A 26,231-nucleotide genomic window follows, 5' to 3' on the forward strand; every position below is an offset into this window, starting at 1 on the left:
AATCCAGCGAACCGGAGAGGAGAGGAGAGGAGAGGAGAGGAGAGACAGGCACAGCTGGGTTCTCTGTCAACCTTGGAGGATTGTATTGCTGGAGATAAAAAAAAAACACTGGCTTCAACTTTTCTTTTTCTTTTTTTTTTCCCACTTTAGAGAAATAAAATCAGGTTTATGTGAGATTTAAATGCTGGATGATTTGGTTGGGTTTTTTTTGTTTTTTTTTGTCTGGTGTCTATATTCTAAAGCGGACCGACCATGTGTTTGATGGACGACTAATACTATGGGTTTTTACTGCGGATTTTTTCTTCCATATCGTTTTTTACACTTAAGATTTTTTTTAACCCTCTAGCACTTGGATTTTTTTTTTTTTTTTTAACACACTTGTTCTGAAAGTTCATTACATAAATACTGGCGATTTCCAGTTAAGATTTTTGCTTTTCTATTTATAAAAGGATTAGTGATCAACCATTTTATCCAAGATGCTGGCTTTAGTTTTTGGACTTGTGTACCTGGTCAGTGGACGCACGGTGGGAAGCCAAGACGTAACAGGTAGCCGCTTTGTGTGTAACGCCCTCCCCCCGGGCGCAGAGCCCGGTTGCGGGTACGGCCCCGCAGGGAACCGCGTTCAGAGCAGTAGCCCAGTGGAGGACGAGCTGCGCAACACCATCATCCAACTTCGGGAGACTATCCTGCAGCAGAAGGAGACCATCGTGAGCCAACAGGGGACCATTAAAGAGCTCAACTCTAAGCTGGCGCGCTGCGAGGCAGCAGCCGATGAGATGTCTCAGAGTAAGCCTCGGGGTCAGGGCTCTAGACGCAAAGAGTACGGGAAGAACACCATGGGAGACCTGCCCCGGGACCCCAGTGACACTATAGACCAACTTGGCAAAACCATGCAGACCCTGAAGGGTCGGCTGGAAAATCTAGAGGTAAGATGGCACAGGCATGCAACAAGATGACATAAAAATCCACCATTTTATAAAAGAAATAAAAATTCTTAGGTTTGCCACAATAGATATCAATAAAATGTTGTTTTAGTACCCTAATCCTGTTTTTTTTTTATGAAATTAATACTTAATACCATGTATTTGGTGATTTTTTTTTTTTTTGCCCAAAAACCTTTTATTCAACAAAGTTAGGACAAGCGACCATTTTAATGCAGGATTTCGTTCATATGAATGTAATGGGCAGTCTGTGCCCTACATGACCGTGGGAAAGACTGGTGATTTGACAGTAGTCCAGCAGGCAGATAACAACCCCCAAAAAGAGGTAAGATATTAAAGATCCTTGCTTAAGAAGGTTTTTTTCTTTTCAAAGGATCAAGTATTATGACATATCAAATGGAAAGTTTAATGGAGGGAAAAAGTGTGTTAGAGGGTTGTGGAGTAAAGCTCACTGATACATTTAGAGGAGATTAAAAGCATGAATGAATGAATTAATTAATTAATGACATTGACGTTCAATTTTGGCCATTTCTGAACATCTTCGGTATCAAGCCTTGACTACAGAAAATAAAATTCTGCTCAGTGGCTCAAATTCATGCTTTTCTCTGGCTCCAACTGTGGATTTAAAGCTGATACAGCAGAAACAAGGGGTGTGGGATGGCCTGCAGATGGCCAGCATACAGCCTCTGCCTGTGTAGGATGTTTTGTCTATGGTACTTGGGGTTCAACACACCAAGAGGTGTGTTGAACTAGCTGGGGGCTACACTAAGGGATTACTGAAAAAAATAATGCAACCGTCCTTGGTGTCTACATAATCATATTTAGTTACTTTAACGCAATTGTTTTATGTCCTACCATGCTAATAGCAAAAACATGTGTTAATGGAATTGAATATGATTACAAAAAGGGTTGCATTGTTTTTTTCATTGAATGGGCATCTCTCCCTCATAAGCTCTCAGGAACTGGTCTCCCATGCTATTGAATATCATGATCTTTTCGAGTTTAGATAGCTGTGGCAAGCGTGTCTGGGGTTGTAAGGGGCAAACTACATTTTCTTGGTGTGTGGACTAGCTGCTGGGGTTCAGGACTGACCCTATGGCTGCCCTGAGGTAATGCTTTGGATCTGGCGGCCTTAGACTGCTGCTGTCTTCTACCTCCATGCTGCTGTAGGTGTTCCAGATGGCAGCCCCTTTACCTTTTCCCCACATTTGCAAACATATACCTCCAGGTTATAAAACTGCATTCACATCAACAAAAACACATGTATTTCTATACATATGTTCACCAATTCAGATACATATTCACACACATGCAACCTGACTCACAATCACTCCAACCTACATACAAAGATACTCTAACCTTGTTCTGCCTGGCCACTTCAATGTTGAATTGAATCTATTTTTTTATAAAGCTATCTAATTAGCATGCTTTCCTGAGATATCCTTTTTGTAGAGCAACTCTGCCCTGGCACATGTATAGGTAACCATCTGCCCCCTGTTGTGTACATAAAAAGCTATGACAGCATACAAAAAGATAACTTTTGCAAATAAAAATAAGTTCATATATTATTTAAAAATCAAGATCTCTGTGATCAGACCAAGGTTGCTAAGGTAAAGAGGCTAATTTGAAGAACTGTTTCATCTATTGGTCTTTTACACTGTGTTTTATCAAGTCTAGCACAGCCATCTATGTTGAGAGTTGGAAGAACTTCAAGCTTCCAACTATTAAGAAACATCATGTAGTTGGTGAATTTATTTTGTTTCTGCTATTTATGTAACTTATTGTTTCACAATACCTGCTTTCATAACCAAGGTATTGCTGTGCATAATTGACCAATAGGGGTAGGAACTTCTCACTGTTTCTTGATTAGATTAGATTCTGATTGCTGGGGCATTATCAGTCAGAATCATCAGTTCAGCAACAGTTATCTTCCATTCATCAGAAAAAAGCTGTAAAATAGCATTAATGTTTATGGTTGCATTGATTTCTGCATCATGTGAGATCCTAAAATACAGGATTCTGCCAGCCAGATATCAGTTATACAGGTAGCAGTGAATGTCTCAAAAGACTTGGTTGCTCTTGATGTCAGTGCTTCACATGTTCGTGAGGCTCTTGTCATTGGGGATAAGGATGGCCTGACAGACATTGGTTTCACTGTTACAGCAGACAGATTAGCCATTGCTCTTCAGCAAACTAAGTCTTTTGCGATGAAGCAGATACACCTGTTTTTTGCTTAGTTTTTTTGGTTTTGCCCAGAGTTATCAGAGAGTTTGTTGTAGGACTGTAATGTGTATTAGTTTTGTTCAAGTAGCTAACTTTGCTCCAAGTCCTTTAACTCTCTAAGCCTCTTTCCCACTGAAATTAGTGTGTTAACACAGATTTTTCAAACACCAGGTTGACCCACTAACAAGCGACACTTTGATCCCTTCCCATTGGCAAAAAAGGCTGGGTCTGGCCCCTGTTGGCAAGCTGCATGGCCTCTGTTCCCCCTCTGCTGGATTTCTGATGATGCCATCATTTGGGGTTAGTGTTGATGGTGTCACTAGTGTGACAGAAATTGGGAAAGTAAACATGGGAGAGCAACTTGGAAGGAAGCCAGGGCTCAGTAAATGTTCTTTGCTGTTTCTTTCTTTTGTCTGTCTGAATTCCTCTCACCAGTGCTCCCCCATGTTTATCGAATCTAAGCAGAGTAGTTTCCGCTTCTTAATCAGAGAGGGCTGGCACGGTGTGTTGACATCCAGATGTTGCGCTCAAATGTATCATGTAAATTAGTTGGTCAACCTGGGTCTGATGCTCCCACTGTATGCCAATCAGAGCCAAGCCATTTGAAGGCAATTTCAATCCAGGTTTCTTGCAGAGTCATATGACCCGGATCGATGCGGATTATTAAGCAGTTCCTGCTGTCACTAACAGCTGATGGTTCCTGGGTTAGAATAGGTTTTTCAACAGTACGAATGGACTATAAGTCAGTACTGTCCAACTCTAGGCATCGAGATCTACTACCCTGCAGGTACAGCTCTGCTTCAACAAACCTGAATCACATGAGTGTGTCATCATCAGGTCCTTAACAAACCTGATGCTATGCTGAGGAGATAATTAATAATTTTAATCAGTTGTGTTAAAGCAGGATCTTGAGGCCTGAGGCTCCTGCCACAAAGAGAGCTAAACCTAGTGGTTTCACTTCGAGTCTGTCAAGTAAAACCAATCACAATGGCAATCAGGATCAGTGGTACCACAAAGATTGTTATAGACTTGCTAACTCAATCCAGCTTTGACTGATAATGAATCTGTGGCATGCACGCATAAAGGAGTGGGGTTAAGGTAGCAGACTAATCACAATCATGAGTGCAGAAGGGAGAGTGTCGTATTTCTCCTGTGAGGACAAAAACTCATCTTACACAAATACAAAGAGGGAAAAACAAAGTCTAAATGAAAAGTCATACATGGTGGGGGAATAAAAAAAGATGCCAAATGACTAGACATCTAGGGCAAGTTACAGATCAGTGTCATTTAAAACAGTCATGCATCACAATGCCTGGACTGCACAGTAAAAGCATACCCCTCTGGAATGAAAAAAGATTTGGTAGCAGATTAAATTAAAACACTAACATAATTTAAACTGGTTAGTGGGACTTTTTAATTTAATAATACTCTATTTGAGCTACAATAAAGCTGGAAGCTGATGCCACGATTGCATCATATTAATACAGGAAGAGATCAGTCTGAGTGAAATAATCCTGATTTTTGAGCTTTTCAACGTTTTTCCACTTTTTTTTCAACTGCCGGTTTACCTTACCAGCAAACCAGACGATATACCCATCTCATTTTTCTATTACAGCAAACGAGAACAAGTATATATATGTATATATATGATTTTCGTAATGTAGTCAATATGAAATTTCACAGAAATCCTTGTTCAGCTAAAATCCTTGTTCAGCTTTTTAACTGCACTGGAAACTTGACTGACAGCCCAACAGACTGTCATTTTGTGATCTTCCCAGCATGCCCGGTGGTGTACATGAAGCTGCCTCTTGCGTAATATCGCATGGCCATACGTACAGTCTGTGATACAGTGAGGGCCACATTGCTGGGGGTCGCACAACCAACAAGCGGTTCCAGGACCTGGCATATATGCCAGTCAGGCCCATGGAAACCTGTGTCTCACATATAAGTAATTGTCATTGTGTACTTTCACTGTGATGTTGTGTTGTTTAAGTTCTTTTCCCCTCTTGAATTAAATCGAGTTTTCACTCAAAGAACACACCATTGTTTCTAAGCCAGCTTATTGGCTGCTGAGTCTAGCATTTTCTATTGTTCAGATCAATCTTGAAAGCTAGCCTGGAGCCCCGGAGCAGGTTTGCCGTTCAGGATAAGTTACTATGGTAACTACACTGGCAAGGATGAATCCAGCTTTGTGTTACCAGAAAGTCAGGGTTAGACCTGCAGTTGTGTCAGTTACCCAGTGATCCTGCTTCGTGGTACAGGCCGCTGGAGTTGGAGACCACTGCTCTACATTATGCTTGGTAATATGAGGCCTCACAGTTGTAGTTTTCCTGAAGTGCTTAATCTTCTTTCTGCAAACCTTGCAACATATTCTCATTATCAGTTCGTATGAAATCGTACAAAAAGTTATGCACACTATTTCGTACGTTTTGGACGTTTTTCCTCAAAAAAACAGATCAGTGGGCATGCGCAGGCAGACAGACACAAAAGCAGATCCGCGGACGGACGTAAAAATGGGAAAAACAGAGCAATAATTACTTCTTCATGTCTCTAAGTACGTTGCTTGCTGTTTTATACCTTAGGGTTAGGGTTAGGGTCAGCGTTAGGGTTAATTGTATGTTAAATTCGAAGTTATTAAATGGTGTGTAAGATGCGCATGCGCATATGACGAAAAAAACGTCCAAAACGTACGAAATTACGGTGCATAACTTTTCGTACGATTTCATATGAACTCATAATGAGAATACACTGAACCTTGCCGTGAAGCTAATGTCCAGTTTGGTCTTTTTTAGATAAGGATATTTGAAGTATCCTTATCTAGAATAGAGAAGTGTGACTGATCTAAGTTATTCAGTTAACTGGGTTGTCCTTGTTTAGCATGTTGAACTTTATCTTATTTTAGGTGTTAAATGTAAATTTCTTGTCTAATGAAAAAAAGTAAATACATGGACAAATGGATAACTTGTTTTGTCAAAGAACAAGCAAATAAGTATAAACCATAATATAACAATTGATGTTAAAAGCCCATAATGTAGTCTTTATTACTGTAATATAAGCTACTCAGTTTTGGCTCGTTCAACTTCTGATTCTAAGGCTCTTGGGGGCCCCTGTAGGTTTGGAAGTTCTAAGCAGCTACTTAAATTGGTCACATGCTATCACAGTGACAAGACTTTAGAGGATGCAGAAGGGTCAAGCAGATACATGTTGTGTGTGTTAGGTTACTATGCTTTTAGTAATCCAAAAACATTTCATACAAAAAATTAATCTGTGAGAAATTATTGAAAGAAAAAGAAATCTTGTCAAAGGTGAAATATTGCACACAGCGCAGGGATTTGCAGTGCAACCTTGAATAATGTATGACCCTTGCTTATATGGGATTCACACACTTATTATTTGCAGTTGTGTGACTAATTATTCATGGCAGATTATTAAATTAATGTCCCTAGATTTTAGTTGGTGTAGAGCAATAACATTTTTAAATCAAATAAAATCTTTGGTACTTTAGTTGCTGCACACCTGAGATTTTTGGACTGCTACCAGCTCTTTATTGCTTGTTTTACTGTTTCTAAATTTCTCCGGAAGGCTCAGGGATCACACTTAGCCACTAATGAGGCGACCTAGCATAGTATTTACACACAGGCGGAAGGCTTGTATGGGCTCTGAATTTATCATCATGAACAATATGTTCATCGTTGATGTGCCTCTCTGGTGCTTAAGCCCTTGTCTTTCTCAGTCATTTTCAGAATGTCTAATACCCTGCTAAAGTTAATGGTAAGCGTATACAGGGTGTGCATATTATGCATGTTTTGCATGAATACAACTCTTATAAACAGTCTTTGGATGAACTTTATTGTCACCATCCATGTGTAACTGGCACATGCTGGTTGCAGCACATCTGGAGATGGACATCTTTTGGAATTTATATAAAAAGAATTAACTTCAGCTCTAGGAAAATAGAGTGCATTTGTTCATTTTTTCAAGTCTTGCTACAAATTATCTTAGTTATCAACTGGTTTGGGTCTGGACATTGACATGGTCAGTAGTCATACTAACTTCTCATTTCAGATTTCCTTGTAATTAGTTCCCTACAACTTCCCATCAGCTCTAACCAGTTTACTTATGTTTCCAAAGACAGGTGGCACGTGCAGTGGATCCATTGGATTTTATGTAAAAAAAACAACAAAAAAAATGAGTGTATTTGTTGAGTTTTCTAGTATTGCTACAAATTATATTAGTTCCCACTGGTTTGGGTCTGGAGATTGACATGGACAGTCGTGTTACTGGCTTCTCATTTCCGATTTCCTTGCATTTAGTTTCCTACAACTTTCCATCACCTCTAACCAGTTTGCTTACCTTCTAAAGAAAGGTGGCACAGGCAGTGGATTCCATTGGATATTATGTAAATGCATTTCGAGTAAATGCACCAAACTTCTCAGATTGGTTTGGAAACATAAACTGTACAATTTCCTTTCACTTTGATAATGGGGTTTTGTTTGTTGATTGACTTTCATCTGTTTTTTTTTTATATCACAAATAAACCCAATAGTTTGATGAAAGTTGTGGATGTGACAAGATAAGGAAAAGTTCAAGGAATGCAGCATGTCTTTTTTTGCTGATTTTGTTTAGTTTTTCTTCAAGGCCCTATAAGACATCAACAGTTTCACAAAAATAGTTTCTGTAAAAACTAAGTCTGCAAATGACTGAGTGTTGCAGATTGAAAACAGGGTAATGTATGAAAGCACAGTTTTTAATAGCATGGACACATAAATTTTTTGTAAAATAAAAAAAAAAACTGGAAACAAAACATCAGTGTCAACTGAGGGAACATTTATCTTTTAATACCTTGGACACAGCCATGGGTGTTTGGCGGATCGTCTGTCTGAGTCTGCCACAGGGACATGCTGCATTTATTTAGAAATCAATGCATTAAAGACAATGCTGCCAAAAAAGATAGCAGCGCGGTCTGATAAATAATCTACTATGTTGATGGCTAACAGGATTTAATGTCTGTCTCTCTGTCTGTGTATCTCTAATCTCTCTGTCTGTTGTGTGCATCCCAGCAGCAAAGCCTGCGCCTCCCCAACACAAACTCATCAGCTGGGGCAGCCTCGGCCCTGACTCCCCTGCCACCGGAGCTGCGTGAGCTGCTGCGCCAGCGTCTGGGGGCGCTGGAAACCCAGCTCCTTCGGAAGGTGGCTGAGCTGGAGGAGGAGAAAAGCCAGCTCTACAATGAAACTGCTGCCCACCGCCAACGCACCGAGAGCGCACTCAACTCCCTCATGGAGAGGATCACGGAGCTTGAGAGAAGTAAGCGTGACGCATTTGGAGCTGTGAGATGTTGTAGAATTTTGAAGCCAAAGGGTTTTTATTTTTAAATTTTCCCTCATTAATTTATCAACAATATCTATGATAGTTCTGTTAACATAACATCTCAATAGGGCTAAGTGAGCAAAAGATTTCACAACAAGCTCTTCTGTTTTTTCTGTTGCTCTTAAAACAAAGATGCAGAAATATGAACAAACACATTTATAACTTGGGACATTTTAAGAGGTACAAACACACAGTTGTGAATTAGCATTTGGTAGTAAAATTATATGTTAATATGTTATAATATAAATTGCAACTACCATAACTGTGGGTACAATAGATTAGTTTTTTGTTCTTGAGGTCCTGTTCAATTATTTATACCATTATTATTATTAATGTTGATATTCAAGCTAAGCTGAGTAGAATTGGTATCACAGTAATTATTTTACTGCTATTGCTTTTTTGATATTTATTATGCCTTTCTACATGGAGTTTGCAGGTTCTCTCTGTGTATACATGGGTTATCTCTGGCTTCCTCACACGTTCCAAAAACAAAACTGTCCTTAGTTGTGGGTGTTTGTGTACATGGTTGTATGTCTCTGTACTGCCCTCAGATAGACTGGTCACTTATACTGGGTGAAGAATGCCTTTTGCTCATAAACGGCTGAGGATAGTCACAGTCTGTTTTACTCACAGATAAGCAAAAGAAAAAGGATAAATGGTTTTAATCTTTCCTTGGTTCTTCACCCCCTTCCATTTGCCTTTTAACATCTATTTACAGATGGATTACTATTATTATTACCTTATTATGACCTTTTGTTCTGTCATAAATTCAATTGCGTCAGTATGCACTATATGGAATTTTATTTCCCTATTTGTAGAATAAATCTGCAGCTTGGCACTACAATTAAACAAAATCCACCATTCTCCCCCAAGACAAGGCACAATTAAAAAGTAAAATGGAAGGTTGGAAAGCAGTGCAGAATAATCTTAATTAGAGTACAAAATATTAGGGTCCATCCTTCAGGGTTGTCTTTTATGGTGGATGTCAAAATAACAAAAATACCTACCTAAAGAAAAAAAAAGGCTTAAAAAGTGTATTTCAGCTATAACTGGACATTTCCTTTAGGTTAAACAGGGTTTACCAGAATCAGCTAGAGGCTGAAGTAAATTTTTTATCCCTGTCTCAGTTGCTCAGAATGTGCAATATCACGGTATCTTGATGCAAAAGCCTTTCATTAAAGAACCTATCTGTGCGTCTTATTTAGTTCATTTTTCAACCATCACATCCATGTCAGAGAGTTACAACAGGGGCATGGATTTGTTGGGTTGTCCTGACAGAAAGGTACGCATTTTCCCCACAAATAACACTGCTGCAATGGCTTTGTAGCTCAAATTTCTCTCCTCTCTGGACTTGCCCTGAGATGTGCAGAGATAGTGTATAGACTTTCCATCTGAAATATTGAGAGCAGCATTTTCAAAGAAGCTACATGATATGAATCTTGCACTCATTTTATATGCACATAATATTTCGGATTTTTTTTTTATTTGGTTGTGAGAAAATAATTGATCGACAAGCTGTAGTAAACAGAGTCAAAACCATGGTGTCTGGGTAGTTCACATTCATCCATTATGTACCTAAATATTTTAATATCTTTTAAATACTTTTGTTGATTTATTTAATATCTTCTATAATATGTAATACAACTTCAAGTGTCTCTAAATTTTAGAAACAGCGCTTTGGTCTCTGCTCATTGGGAGCTTTCACAAATCTACACAAAGTTAGAAGTATACAGGGAGGCAGAAATGGACCCACAGAATTATGTGATGAACGGTCAAATTCCCCTTTGCAAGTCAACATGGTGTCTGACAGCATTTCTTGAAAGAAGCTTGTTGTCAAGCTAAGAACAATAGGATCTGGTATTCGAGGCAGACAAACAGATTTCTCAAAACTTTATGGAGATATAGAGCCGCAGTAAGTAGCGCATGTGTCTAAGGCAGGACCCTCTGCAGCAGGAGACAACAGGTTTCTGACCACATCTTTCTGGAAGTGGACGATAACAAACGTGAGCCATTAATCTGGTCTTTCTTAATTCAGTCCGAGCCCAGAGGGTGATAATGGTTCCAAATGGTCGGCTGCCAATGCGATGCAGCGGTCGCTGCACAGAGAGTCCCAGACGCTGAAGTATTGGTGGTCGGAGGACAGGCAGGATAATCCAGAGGACATATTTGGTTTTCATAGCGAGGAGATCAGAGGTCCTAAGAGGTGCCAGAGGGGGAATCTACAGGTGCTGGTCATAAAATTAGAATATCATGAAAAAGTAGATTGATTTCAGTAATTCCATTTAAAAAGTGAAACTTGTATATTATATTCATACATTACATACAAACTCATATATTTCAGATGTTTATTTTGTTTAATTTTGATGATTACAAATGACAACAAATGAAAATCTCAAATTCATCATATCAGAAAATTAGAATATTGTGAAAAGGTTCAAAATTGATGGCCCCTGGTGCCACACTCTAATCAGCTAATTAACTCAAACCACCTGCAAAAGCCTTTAAATGGTCTTTCAGTCTAGTTCTATAGGCTACACAATCATGGGGAAGACTGCTGACTTGACAGTTGTCCAAAAGACGACCATCGACACCTTGCACAAGGAGGGCAAGACACAAAAGGTCATCGCTAAAGAGGCTGGCTGTTCACAGAGCTCAGTGTCCAAGCACATTAATAGAGAGGCGAAGGGAAGGAAAAGATGTGGTCGAAAAAAGTGTACAAGCAAGAGAGATAACCGCACCCTGGAGAGGATTGTGAAACAAAACCCATTCAAAAATGTGGGGGAGATTCACAAAGAGTGGACTGCAGCTGGAGTGAGTGCTTCAAGAACCACCACACACAGACGTATGAAAGACATGGGTTTCTGCTGTCGCATTCCTTGTGTCAAGCCACTCTTGAACCACAGACAGCGTCAGAAGCGTCTTTCCTGGGCTAAAGAGAAACAGGACTGGACTGCTGGTGAGTGGTCCAAAGTCATGTTCTCTGATGAAAGTAAATTTTGCATTTCCTTTGGAAATCAAGGTCCCAGAGTCTGGAGGAAAAGAAGAGAGGCACTTCATCCACGTTGCTTGAAGTCCAGTGTAAAGTTTCCACAGTCAGTGATGGTTTGGGGCGTCATGTCATCTGCTGGTGTTGGTCCATTGTGTTTTCTGAGGTCCAGGGTCAACGCAGCCACATACCAGGAAGTTTTAGAGCACTTCATGCTTCCTGCAGCTGACCAACTTTTTGGAGATGCAGATTTCATTTTCCAACAGGACTTGGCACCTGCACACAGTGCCAAAGCTACCAGTACCTGGTTGAAGGACCATGGTATCCCTGTTCTTAATTGGCCAGCAAACTCTCCTGACCTTAACCCCATAGAAAATCTATGGGGTATTGTGAAGAAGAATATGCAATACACCAGACCCAACAATTCAGAAGAGCTAAAAGCCACTATTAGAGCAACCTGGGCTATCATAACACCTGAGCAGTGCCACAGACTGATCGACTCCATGCCACGCCGCATTGCTGCAGTAATACAGGCCAAAGGAGGCCCAACTAAATACTGAGTGCTGTACATGCTCATACTTTTCATGTTCATACTTTTCAGTTGGCCAACATTTCTATAAATCCTTTGTTTTTATTGGTCTTCAGTAATATTCTAATTTTCTGATATGATGAATTTGAGATTTTCATTTGTTGTCATTTGTAATCATCAAAATTAAACAAAATAAACATCTGAAATATATGAGTTTGTATGTAATGTATGAATATAATATACAAGTTTCACTTTTTAAATGGAATTACTGAAATCAATCTACTTTTTCATGATATTCTAATTTTATGACCAGCACCTGTAGAATCAAGTAACAGTTCCAGGTTGGGTACACAAACAGGCAGAGAGTCCGAAGACAGAAAAGGCAAACGGATCAGAACGGGGACAGGCAGGCTCAGTTGTCGAGATTGCTCATATGCAGAACTTTGAATTGCCAAGCCCCTGTGAGGGGCTTTATAAATAAAAAAATAAAAAAAGTAACCTGCCGGCCTTAAGAGCTGGGGGTGTGTCCGGAGATCAACCAATTTAGAGAAACTTATTCATTTCTGATAATAAGAGTTTGCAAATACTGAGTCAGGATTATATCAGAAGCTGTTTTTTGGCCACAATTGTGAAATAGCTCTTAACACTTAATGATTTATTCTTAATTAAACTTGGACACCAACTCTTCTATAAAAGTGGATGTATGAAGAAGATATTTCAGATTTATCAAATCCTGCACACTCGTAAAAAAGATAATTTCCTTGATAATGCAGACCTGTGCACAAGTGTGCGCACAAGGCTCCATCTTATGTTTATCCCTCTACACTCACATTCAACCGTAAATAGTCAAACCAAAGCACTGCATGAAAATCAGTTTTGTATCTAAATGAGCCAGCTGATTAATCTAATTTTATGTTTACCAATGGCAATGTTTGGTAGCAACAGTAGTGGTGTAATAAATAAAGGAAAGTATTAAGAATGGAAACAGAGTTTGATAAGCTGGAGAAGCTGCTCACCGAGCTATATGATTTATTTATCATCATGTATTTATGATTTATTATGGACAAAAAACATCTGTTACATCAGCTTTTTTAATTTAGATGTTTCCTCAACTTTCTAGATATCTGTATTGTCTTGGTTCTTTACTAAACCACAATTTAATGCTACATCCATTCTTTTGTTTATCTTAAAAAATGTATCAATATAACTATAATTTTAAAATAAAGATAGATAAATATAATATATAGGAGAGTTAAATATATCATATAAATAAATATCTAATAACAATTATATAAAAATCTTATAAAATACAGGTTATCCATATGTATTTTTATTCCTTTAGAATCGTACATCCAGCTACCCTTCTGATTTTTCAGACATTAGATTTGTGTGCTGACCCTCTGATAAAAAGGGATGGCATAGGTCCAATGGGTCAGCCTCTTTAATACTGAATCCTGTTCAGCATATAGATCCAAGAGCAGTGCTTTAGGGAGTCTGACTGGCTGATAAACCAGCCATCATCATGGGTTTCCTCCAGCAAAGCACCATCTATCGTGCACATTTACTGTATGCACATGTGTCACAGAGGTATTACAATGTCTGCAGAAATCAGGGTAAAAGTCTAAAAACTTGGTAAATGTATGTAGTAATCTGTGGTACAACTCACCCGGTTGGGGAGAGGAATGTGATTGTTAGAACTCATTTACACATTACATGCACTTTGATTAAGAATTAGAGCTGCTCATCTACCATTTTTATTTGAATGGCCCTGGTGTAGATTTTACAAATGCAAGGTTGAGTTACACAATGATTATCATGTTCGATGCCTTATGATGACAACAATCTGTGATTAAGGTTTTGTGTGAAGTGATATTATACATTTGGAAGAACTTAAGCTAGCTTCAGTTCTGCATTTCACTTTCTGTGTGGCTGTTTTACTCCTTCCTCAAAATTGTGAACATGAGTCTAAGTTGACCTGAGGGACTGCACGTTTCCATGTCAAGTTTGTTTTAGATCACGACCTTTGCATTGAAAGTGACTGAGTTTAAGGCTTCACTTTCCACATAGACATGGTTTATTTATCTTACTGCTTTTCTTAAATCAATAGGTTGAAAGCACTGCTGATCCAAACCATACAAATGTTTTCTTTTTTTAGCCATAAAACATTGGTACGGTATGATCCCAAACGCTTTTAAAAACTACTGATACAAAAATCAGATCTTTATGTATCGTGCATATACAATTACTTCAGGCATAACCCCATTTCTGGTGCAGATATGATGTTATGCACAGAATTGGTGCAGGGGTAAATGTATGCAGCCCATGTACTATATGTAGGCCATGGTCCTCAATGCAGCCTTCATGATTGATAAGTCCTTGCTGGATGACCTCTGAGGCATATATTTTACCCTGTCTATCAATTCCATTTCCTATCAGAGGACTTTCAAATATAGACCAATACTGCACAAAAATCTAAAAAAAAATCAACACATCTGAGAAAAAAATCAAACAACTCATTCCTACAGCCAAATATGGTAGTTGTAGTGCAGCAGAGCAGCTCCATATTATCACCCTGCTCTGATTCTGTGGAGTCACCTTAAATAGACTGTTCATGGTTAAAAAAATCCTAACAGACTGACTGACTGCCAACACTCGATGGCAGTTGTTGCCAGCAAGGGGGGTTCAAACAGTTACTATGTTTAGAGTGCTAGTACTTTTTTACACAGAGCCATGTTGCCTTGGATAACTTTTCCCTTAATGAATAAAAGCATGATCTTTAAATAAAAGTACATTGTTTATTTCACATTGTTTATTTCACATTGTTTATTTCATCACGATTTTCATGAGAGTTTAAAAAAGCCGCAGCCAAAATTTATGAATAAGCAAGTACTTTTTCACAGTTGTGTAGGCATTGTAACACTGATATCAGAGGAGGACAAACCTGACGTGCATACACTGTGAAACTGATGCAGTGCTTTGAAAGACTTGCATTAATCTGTGTTTTAGTAATGGCAGGTTTTAAAACATAATGTTTAGGTTTGAAAAGGGGCTGAGAAAATAGTACTAACTTAATACATTATCATTTGAGTTGAAATACAAATACTGCATTGTTCAGGAATCAGAGGTTGAACTAAGTAGCCTATATTACAGTAATTAAATTATGGTCTTCCTTTTACAGTCAGTTGTTATACTATGGTTTATAATTTATTTGCTTGTTCTTTGACAAAACAAGCTTTCCATTTTTCCATGTATTTACTTTTTTCATCAGACAAGAAATTTACATTTAACAACACTTAAAATAAGTTCAAGTTAAAGATGCTAAACCCAGTTAAACAAATAACTTAGATGAGTCCTACTTCTCCATTTTAGATGAGAGTACTACAAGTACAATCATCTTATTTATATATCTTCACCTATTGGAATAGGATTCTGTGTTTCAAATATAGTATGACATAATCTAACAAATTGTGCGCTTTAAAATATACCTACTGCTTTGTCAAACAAGGTCTGTTTAGACCTCAGTTATTTATTTACTGAGGTGCGTTAATTGGGTTCAAAACTAACTTTGATTGGATGAGGTCACAGATTCACTGATACATCACATCCAAACATTTAAATCCCTCTATCATATTGGATATTGTTGATGAGTCTAACATCAGAAGGACACAAAAAGCAGAAGTGGACACAGCTGCAAAGAAAGAACAAAATGGTGTTGTCAGAAGAACCTTGCAGGCTGATTGCTGTCCACAGAAAAATCCTATTGACAACCCAGAGAGCAGAATTTTACTAATTTAGCCTAAAATAACTATTTGATTAAAAACAGACATAATATAGTTTCAGAAAACAAGTTACTGTATTGTGTAATGCAATGGTTGTACATCTAATAAAAAGGTGGTATTGGTAACAGCGTGGTTAAGGACTTTTTTTCCATTTAGGGATAATTATTTAACATATGAATTTCTTGAATAAGTCAAAATGTTTGATATTAGCAAATTAACAAATGATTCTGTACTAATAGATGAAAAATGCTCAATGAATTTGCATTGAGGATTTAAAGGGAGAAAAGTTAACAGATCACAAAGTTAAGGTTCTGTTCATAGTTATAATTTAACATTATTCTATTTTTTTATTATTCAGATACTGTTATTGGTGATTAAATTATGTTTCTAGAGGAACCACAGTCGGTTCTCCTTCGTGTAACCATCCATTGACATGTTGCATTTTAGTCTTCAGCATTAGGCACAGAATGTTTATGATTAATGGCATGATTTTCATCTGTCTACAGCGAATAACGCCTTCAAGTCTCCAGAGGACTTCAAGGTGTCTCTTCCTCTTCGAACCAACTATCTCTATGGACGCATCAAGAAGAGCCTCCCGGAGATGTATGCCTTCACTGTTTGCATGTGGCTCAAGTCAAGCGCCAGTCCAGGCATAGGAACCCCTTTCTCTTATGGTGTGCCAGGCCAAGCAAATGAGATAGTTCTCATTGAATGGGGGAACAACCCTATCGAGTTACTGGTCAATGACAAGGTAGGTCTATAAAATTACAAAAAAATCCCTACCTTTTTTCCATCCTTCCCTAAGTTTAACTGCAATAATGATCTATAAATGTAAATTGTCTTTTTCAATTGACAAAGTGTGTCACTTACCTCCTAAATTCAAGAACAAATGCATTTCTTTCAAGAAAAAGTGACTTATTAAGATTTCATTTTTTTTTTTTTTTTTTTTACGTTTTTCATATTAAGATAAATCCTGGAATTTTTATGTCCCGGAAAGGTTTAGATTTAAATTGCTTTCATTTCACAAATAAGTTTCTTTCCAAAATGAAATAGCACAAACATCTTCCCAAAAAAAAATCAAACAATGTAAGAGGATTGCTAATTTTGAAAAAAAAAAAGTTTTAGTTTTAGATAATTAAAAAAAAAAAATTGCAATAATATTAATACATATAATAATGCTATTTTTTCTTATCATTATTACTATTATTGATTTTATTCATTATGGGCATGATTTTAATTCCCCACTTTATCAAATAGCACCACTACATGTGGCTTCTGTCCTTTTTATCAGCCTTATTTAAACAGTCTGAATGTTTGGGAGTGGCTCAGTATTTAACCTGACCTGCTATTTGTAAAATATTTGAAATTTGTAATAAAACTATGTATAACCATTTAACTAACATAAGTTTGGTCACGCAAATTATTTCTAAGAAACATCTACCCTGCTTCAAGACAATCAAAAAATAATTAAGGTTGAATGGTCTCATCACTGACAAACATAAAATAGTTATAGTGGAAAAATCTTAAGGGGTAGTTTTTATCCTAAAATTTTATTTGACCAACTAACCTTAACACAAGAAAGAGGAATACAGAGGAGTCATTTCATTGATTTTAAACAAAGACAATGTTGAGCTTGTTAGTGACTCCTTAGGACCCAGAAGAACTGAGTCTCCCTAGTTTTTAACTTTATAATTTAAAATTAAACATGCTTAGGGAGAGTTCTTTTTTAGCTTTGATATGGCTATTTCTTTTTAAGAATTATTTTTTTTAAATATTCTCCAGGGGACACTGTAGGATAGGTAATACGTGGGAAGAATAATGCCAATATTGGAGTCTTTGCGATGTGAAACAAGCAGGTGGTTCATGACAGCTTAAATTGATAAGAAATCACTGACCATGAACTCTGAATATTACATTTTGTACCATATAAACATTTAATATGGCTGACCCACATTCCACACAAACCCACAGATAACTGTGTTCATTAGAGAATTAGAGCTGCTGTGCGTGCTCATTTGATGGCCTTATATTTGGATTTCATCCTCTACTCTAAGCTTACAGAGAGTGCAATTTCAATTAACACAGCACCAGCGACGGTTGAACAAAGGACATGCATAATTTCTGACATTTGGAGTTAAGTGCTTTCATTGTTTCAGTGATATAACTGCAACAATGAATTCAGTTGTATTCATGGTGGCTCAGTTGGAAACCCCAGACTCAGATTCATGGTTACATTTATACAAAATGGTGGTTTTCCTAACCTCTCTTGTTTACACTTGGTGTTATTGGCACAGGCAAGTCTCCCCACAGTTTTTTTCTCACTATGCATTATACATGCCTCCACGTCAGTTGGATCAGAGAGAGATGGTAGAAGGGATAAGCGTGTGATTGGAGAAAAGTAGAAAGGGATAAGAAACTGAGAAGCTGCAGTGCCTTGGAGGTTGATAGAGATGAAAAATATAAAATGAAATACAGACAAGAAGCTGCTGTATGTTAAAGCTTCATGTGGGTAAAAGGGGCAAAATAAGTTTTGTGCATATGATGACCGTATGAGCAGCAGCACGTCTATGCATTGAACTTACGCACTGTGGTAACATGGTCCAGCAGTGTGCATTGCTTATGCTGTTTGTGCAGCAGCATACTAAATAGGAAGAAGAAGTTGTCTTGTTAGATTTCCATCTGTTTCCTTTCAAGAAGGGAGACTGACTTTTTACACAGCCCCGTCTTTAAGTTTTTATTTCTCTTTGCAAAAAGGGATTGTTAATCTCCCTAATAATGCTTTTTACATACTTTAAATGTGCTGGGTTCCACCAGCCCTGCACGGAACAAACACTAACTTATTAACCCAAAACATGTTACACATTTTGCATGTCTAGACTGAAGCTAAAATCTCTATAATATATATATATATATATATGTGTGTGTGTGTGTTTTAATTGAACTGTATTGATGTTGATCCCATTGGGATGTAGTAGGGCTGCCATCATAGGGCGCCCAGGGAGCAATTGGGGTTAAAGGTCTGGAGTGGCAGTCCGTGGGAGTGGGATTCGAACTCAGAACCTCAGGATTCCACGCTCTATTCCATAACCACTAGTCCGCCACCTTGTTAAACTTGTATAACCTGTTTAACCTTGTTTTTTGTTTGTTTTTAGTTTTTTTTTTTCTGAAAATGTTTTCTAAAGTATAAAAATTAAAGAAAGCCTCCAGAAAATATAACGATTTTCAAAAATCTCTGTGGCTGATGCATACTGTTGACGTCACTGCTTGCAGTATATGACCTAGATTAAATCATTCTTCAACTTACTCAAAAATATTTTAAGATTGAGACAGAAATCGTTTGTTAATCAAACATCGAAACATTGAAACTCTGCTGCCTAACCCATTTTGTTATAGGGGTCTAACTTAATAGTCTTCTAAAACCTTTCATAAGATTGAAAGATCCAGAGAAAGGCATCTGTGGTCATGTCAATTTACTGGATTTTTCTATATTATCCAAATTGCTGTGGGTAGAGAGTCCAATATTCCAGATGCTCCGTGATACCACAATCCAAAATAAAAAACGGTTTCTGGGACTTTTAGAAGGGCCAAAACATTAAAGATCCTTCACTATGCATCAGAGAGGGCATGAGCTGTTTTTTTTTTGTTTTGTTTTTTTGCTTTAAGCTAAACCGACCCAGAGTGCCTGAAAACTCAACCTTATTTGACCAAATCACAAAGTTCATATTAAAGTCCAAGCAAACTGAACATTTTTATTGTCTCTGCAACAGAATTTACAGAAACATATTTACCAGGGGGGTTAAAAATTGTCTTGTCTTTATTTGTTTGTGCTACCCATCAGTCATATTCTAGCTCCGGTGTATGCAGTGGTTTTAGAAAGTAATGATTTGAAAACATTTTGCATCAGACCAAACAGTCATACTGACAGGATGACACAGAGTGGTAGGGTTTGTTCAATTTTACTATAAAACTGGCTGTCAGCTGTGGATCTTGGCCAAGTTACCATGTCTAGAAACTGCATGCCCATCATTGGTTTCTGTGTTGAGTTCCCCTGACCTGTTTTGCTTGTGAAAATTCAATTCAAAAATACTGTATTAATCCCAAAGGGAAAACAGAGAGACTCTCAAACTTCACTTTACATTGTCAAGCTTACCATGTATTTGTGTGGAAAGCGCTGAGTATCATTTGACTCTATTAACTTACCTGTCATACCCAGTTTGACCAATCTATGATTCACCAATGATTCCAATAGAAAATGTATCTTTTTTAACCTCCCATGCATTGGAGGGTGAGCATCACCAACAGAAATACCTAGTATATCCAGCGACATGTAAATGTTTTTGAAATGTACATTCAATAATCCCTTTGACAACAATTAGTTTCTTAAAAGTTGACCAAAATAAAAATGGTATTAATAACTTCAGAAATCATTTTATTTACTGAAGGCGGATTTTCTTTTTTTTTTTCTGTAAAGATGTAGCATTGTACAGATATTTTGTGCGATTTCCAGTAATATCTGCCATTTGGATAAAGAATAAATGTAACATTTTTTAGCAAAACCAACCAAAACAGGTGGGACACGACCCACAGCTGTTGGGAGCTGGATAAGTTCCACCTTTCTCCAGCAGAGTCCGCCGTGGATCCTTCTGAGTGAGCCTCCTGCACAGCTGCAGCCCATCAAGATCATCAGAGGATCCACTATATAAGCTGTCTTCAGACCTTGCCTCAACGCCGCAGTGTTGATCCAGTTGGTCAGCGCCTAAGCCTAGACTCTCAGTGTTACTTTGTGACTTTGAATCCAGCCAGGATTCTAACCGTTGTCTCTGTCTTCCAGGAAACCAGTGTCTCCTCTGTGAAGCTCAGGAAGAGCTAACCTGCCGAGCCGACCCTCTGAGCCAAACCCGAAGAACCATAGAGAACTTCCATGCAGCTCAGGACTAAGAGCTGGAGAACCCTAACCCAAGGTCTGTTCACAATTAGACGTGAGACGCTGAAGCAGCAAGCGGACTCTGCTGATCAACTCCTCTTCAGATCCAACAGTGACTCTCCCAAAGCTAACCTCAAGAACCCTCAAGGTACAATCTGTTATAATCTAGAAATCAAGCTCCTGCTTGCAACGCTAACTGAACTGTCTCTCACGCACACTCCGGTGAACCAGTATCCAGGCCCGAGCCAGAACCAGTACATTCAGTGTGCTTGTATCAAAATAAACTTGTTGAACTTTTATCCCTGTGTCCGTCAGTGGTGTTCTGCATACTTGGGTCGCTCTTTGAGAACCCATCATGACAACAGCTAAGACAAGAACATGATGTTTATAAGAAAACAATGGTCCCTTTGGTCACTTACACAACATTTTACGACAACGTCACACAATATTCACATGGAAAATATTAGCATGCAGGTCTTTACTGAGGATGAGGTCCCACCTGACTTTGTGGTCTCCCCTAGGGGTCTGATGCACTTCTTTAAAGCTAATTTGCAACTGCATTACATGCTAGCTTTGCAACTTGCGTTTCATAGGTGCAGCAGGTTTCATTTTGCCCCTGCTATTTTCTGTAAATGCAGTATTTTTATTTGTCAGTATTGTGTGTAGCATTAGATTTTAGAATAGAATAGAATATCAAATCCCTTAATTTTCCCACAATGGGTAAATTCTGGATTTTTTTGTGTATGTTAGGAGTGTACATCATTCGTGTTTTTCAATTGCGGCATTTTGCTTTTACATGTAGTTTTTGTGCTTTTCTGGCCATATGTGATGCTCTCAGTCATTTGCTGCAGTTTTTGCTCCAAACAGGCACAGTAGTGTTGTGCAAATGAAACAGAGTAAACAACATAAAAATACCTCAAAACTTAAAATGAGAATATAGAGGGACATAGAGGTTAAATGAACTTATAAGTTCCTCAAATATGGCAAATAGAGCTGATGCTAACTTCCCAAACATTCTCATTATTTAGATGTAGCCTATGGCCAATGTAATTGTTAAGGTTTCAACTACAAAATGTTGTAATAGAATGATAATATACAAATAGAAGTATTAACAAATTAATTCCCAAAAAATTATATATGTAGTATATCTTGAAAGTGCAACTACTTTTGCCACTTAACAAACATCAATGAGTCATAATATGTCCTTTGAAAGAAATGCATCATTGCAATGGTATTACAGTAATGTGAAATATTTGACTACAATTTATCTTCAAGTTTGGTATCCAAAATCTTAGCTTGTCTTGAACGACAGGCACTTTAAAACAACAATTTAAGAATTCCCCGTAGTCGCACTAACGAAAGAACACCACCTGGCGTCAATGTAATGAGGTCAGTTGGCTTTGTAATTGCAAGTGACTTGAATCCTATTTTCAATGGCTTCCATTTTCTCAGGCCTGTTTGCATTCAGAGCTACACATGCTGTGAGATATATGAGTGTGAATCAGTCCTTTAGGCCTATAATAAAAAAGCTAATGAGTTACAGTGCACACACACGATCTCGAGCTTGGTGCCGAATCCTCAAAGGAGAATGATGTCATTGGGAGGTAGAATAACAGGTTGTTTTTCTTTTATCTATGAACAAAGCAGAAACCCATAAGAGGACAGAGTTTTGCTGTTAGCAATCTGATTGCTTTGAAAGATGCTCTATCCCTTGATGTCACCTAGGTAATCTAAAATTTAAATATCTCTCTTGCTCAGAGAAGTCTCAGTAGAGAGCTGTCTCTTTGATGCTCTAACCCTTCTAATTGCTGTCCTTGTTTCTAACATGCCACGTTTTCACTACTGTCTTTTCTCGACCCATCCTGTTTCCTGTATCCTCCCCCAATCACCTTCTCTCTTTGACCTGTGATTTATCTCAGCCTTTATCTGCTTTTCACTTCCACACAGGTGGCCCAGCTCCCTCTCTCAGTGAGCGATGGGCGCTGGCACCACATCTGCATCACCTGGACAACCAGAGACGGCTTCTGGGAGGCTTATCAGGATGGCGAGCGACTCGGCACTGGAGACAACCTGGCCCCATGGCACCCAATTAAACCTGGTGGGGTAATCATCCTGGGCCAGGAACAGGTGAGGCTAAACGGATATACTGAAAATATCAAGTATATGTGTGTGAGTGTTGGGGGGGGTTTACCAGAGGCAAAGGGGAGGAGATACTGAGGCTCTTCTCACGCTATTGTGGCCTCAGAATAATATCATTCATCTACATGTAAGCTGCTCTTAAACCCATGGGAAATATCACAGCAAGCTGCCATTGAACTTCATGGACGCTCCATTCACGTCTTAAGGAAATTGAAAGAAATATGTCAATAAAGTCTATTAAGAGCTCTATATTTTATATAGCAACCATTTGAGAGAGTAAGGAGATGTATACTGCTTTCCTTTTTATAAACTCAATTGGGGTTTGCTGCAGATTGCTGAAGATTGGACATTTATCAACATTTAAAAATTTTATACCGAATACACTTCTTATGCAAACAAATTAGACTGACTTGAAAAAGTTCATTAAATATCATTGAAAATCATATTAGTTGTTTACTAAATCATGGTTAAAATCTACTCTTGAGCATAAAATATCTTTGCCTTTGGGGTCATCACATATGGCATAAGGAATTGGTCTGTGTTTTGTTTTTCTTTTTTATACCTCATTATTTATGTTGTTAATCAAATGTTAATCAACTCAAGGTGTTTCACCTGTACTCTGAATAGATCTAGCAGATATACTATACAGACCACACTGTAAAACAATTAATCACAGGGAGTTTGTCAAGAGAACTAGAAATGAAAAGATTTCACTAGAAAAGATATTCAATGGGGTTACAAATCTGAAGTTGTATGTAGGACATTTTCTTTTAAAAAGTAACAACATTATGTTCTGTCTTTCAAATAAGGACATCGTTGGAGGGCGTTTTGATGCAACCCAAGCCTTTGTGGGTGAGCTAAGCCAGTTTAACATGTGGGACAGAGTACTACGGCCTGTGGACATCATTGGTTTGGCTAATTGTTCTGCCTACATGCCCGGGAATGTGGTTCCTTGGATTGACGCCAATGTCGAAGTGTTTGGTGGAGCAAGTAAAGCAGCTCTCGAAATCTGTGAAGATCGGGCTTTTGATTCCTAAGGTACGCAATTTAAGGAGCCCTGCTTGGAAAAATATTTTTTTTGTCAAACCCTAAAGAAAAGGGTAGTATTGAAGTATCCACCATAGTCTATGAGGCTTGGTGTTTATTTGATTTAAAAGATTAAGTGTCTGTCAAGTTTGAACCCTGAATACATTCCAGGAGACTTCAATGGTTCTCTCTGAAGAGGAAGACACAATTTATTTAGTTTTTTTTTCAGCTTTGAAGGTATGACCTGCTGTATTCTTGTTTCTTTATTTTCCATTCACAAGCTTACTTGTCTTTTGACAAGTCTTTGAGGACATCTAATAGTGGTTCTATTTCTTATTTTTCCAACACTGCATTGTTTTCCTTGTTGAATTTGAGTTCAAAAACGCTTTGATGTGAGACAGAAAACTGTGGTTGAGCACCACATCCTCTGAGCTTTTTTAGCTGTTTGAGGAGCAACAAGACATGGAAGTAAGATGAGGTGGATGCTAATGAGTTTGAACGTGACAACTGTCCAAAATAATATGCATGAGTCTGAGCAGTGCATGCTTCCTGTCAACATGCACAGTGAGTAAGCTGCGTCAAAACAGGGCAATGCAGCGTGCTGCCAACATTATATAAGACCATGTGTTTGTATGTTCCTGTGCTTATGGCTTGTCTTGCGTGTAAAACAGACCAGAGGCTTATAAAAGAGAGAGGGAGGACATTTTCATTCTTGCAAATCTATGCTTAATACCTCATTGCCCTTTGAGCAGCTGCCATGCTCCCAAACAGCTTTCTGAAATGGCTGGTTCTGCCCAGGTTAACAGCAATGTTGGACAGCTGCCCAGTCCTGGCTAAACGACAGAGCTCTGGACCCCAGCTGAGTCCTCGGCGAGGGCAGGGACTTGGTCTGACCCTCAAGGACAATCCCTAACCCCTCATGTTGGATGTAATTATCCATGTTTATGAGTGAATGCAGCATTGAGTGTCCCTGATTTTCTGCTGTTTCTAAATGTGTTTCATTAATTAATTATAAAACACTGAAATGTAGAAGCAAAGTCATATGGGAACAGCCCTCTACAGACATTATGAATGTTATTAGAACATTGAGCCTGCTCCTAAATGTCTCACTCTGGACCGGTATAAAGTTTTTGATCCCTTATTATATATTTTTGAACAGTATGGAGTGTATTGGATGTATTTTGCCATTAATGATGATTAAAATGAATGGTTTTGCAGTCTAAAGTTTGTTAGTTTTCAAATGGACAGTCTTATAAGAACATTTTAATTCGTTTCCCAATGACTAACATCATCATAAAACTAGAGCTGCATCAGGCTTTTGACTGGGGTTTTGTTTGAGCTCTGACTCACCAATTTGATAAATCCTGGTTTTTATTTGAAGGATTTTAACAGAGAAGATTAAAAGGTGCCACATGTTTTTCTTTTCTTTTTTTTTTTTAAATCAAGGTTGTAGGTATAAATCAAATGAAAAATGAAGAAATTACTTGGATTGGTTTTGCAAAGAATATCAGAATAGACTGAATTTTTTAAAGTAAATCTAAAAAAGTGTCTTAAATGACACACTTCAACGTTTTATATAGGAAGATAATACTTAGAACTTAGTTTTGATGCATTCAACTAGGAGCAAAAGTTAATTTTATATACTGTAACACAAAGAAAATCAAATGTCCAGTTTCTGTAATGCTAAACACTAATTAAAGTTACAGAAAATAAGAATTAGCTCAATTTTGATCTCTGCCCAATAAATCAGTGCAGCTCCCAATGCAAACCAAAAAGAAAATTTTATTTTTATTTATGTTGGAGTTTACAGCTAAATATTAATTTAAAAGTTTTAGTCTGACTGTAAATTTCCAAAACGAAATGAAGCAGCAGTCAACTGGTTAGCACCAAACCCCAAATGTCTACTGCAATGATTCGACATTTTGTGAACACTGTCTTATGAATGTCTATGCTGGCAATGTTTTGTTGTAAAACTAAGAAATTTATGTCCTGTTTAAAAGTGTATTTTGTTGTTCTATCTCCACATAATTTTTAAGCTGCAAATTATACAAAGAAGCAAGAACACTCCAAAAGCTCTGTTTGACTGCCGAATGGCCTTTTGTGAGAACCATATGTGCTTTTTTTTTTGCAAGTGGACACTTCAGATTTTGTGTCAGCTTTTGTAGCACAACTTCTTGACAGTGGAGAAAAGCTCGAAATGTGTTTGTTTTCTGCAAACTTTACCCACTTTAAGTTTTGCAAATGTCTGTCATGAAAACTGATGTATTTTTGCACCCAATAAAAGAATCTGACAAGGCTTCAGAGTTGGATCTCA

General features: G+C 37.9%; 1 protein-coding gene across 2 annotated transcripts; it reads left to right on the top strand.

Moving 5' to 3' along the window:
* Window positions 1-359: 359 nt before the first annotated feature.
* On the top strand, window positions 360-26,231 carry nptx2a (neuronal pentraxin 2a). 2 transcript variants are annotated; one of them, XM_038269188.1, is made up of 5 exons: window positions 360-926; window positions 8,225-8,471; window positions 16,335-16,579; window positions 22,700-22,879; window positions 23,701-26,231. In XM_038269188.1, the coding sequence occupies exons 1-5, from the start codon at window positions 477-479 to the stop codon at window positions 23,926-23,928; spliced, it is 1,350 nt and encodes a 449-aa protein (XP_038125116.1). In that variant the 5' UTR covers window positions 360-476; the 3' UTR covers window positions 23,929-26,231. The 2 variants fall into 2 exon arrangements, with proteins under 2 accessions (XP_038125116.1, XP_038125117.1); XM_038269189.1 differs by having other exon boundaries at window positions 8,228-8,471.

Source organism: Cyprinodon tularosa, unplaced genomic scaffold (assembly GCF_016077235.1).
Source record: "Cyprinodon tularosa strain WSP-4 unplaced genomic scaffold, ASM1607723v1 ctg723, whole genome shotgun sequence".
Taxonomy (NCBI): Eukaryota; Metazoa; Chordata; class Actinopteri; order Cyprinodontiformes; family Cyprinodontidae; genus Cyprinodon; species Cyprinodon tularosa.

Bases quoted from the DNA above. Each gene is read 5' to 3' on its own strand.
- nptx2a (XM_038269188.1), top strand. From the start codon at position 477: ATGCTGGCTTTAGTTTTTGGACTTGTGTACCTGGTCAGTGGACGCACG. The intron at 8,472-16,334 runs GTAAGCGTGACG...ATCTGTCTACAG, and splicing joins GATCACGGAGCTTGAGAGAA to CGAATAACGCCTTCAAGTCT. The intron at 16,580-22,699 runs GTAGGTCTATAA...ACTTCCACACAG, and splicing joins AGTTACTGGTCAATGACAAG to GTGGCCCAGCTCCCTCTCTC.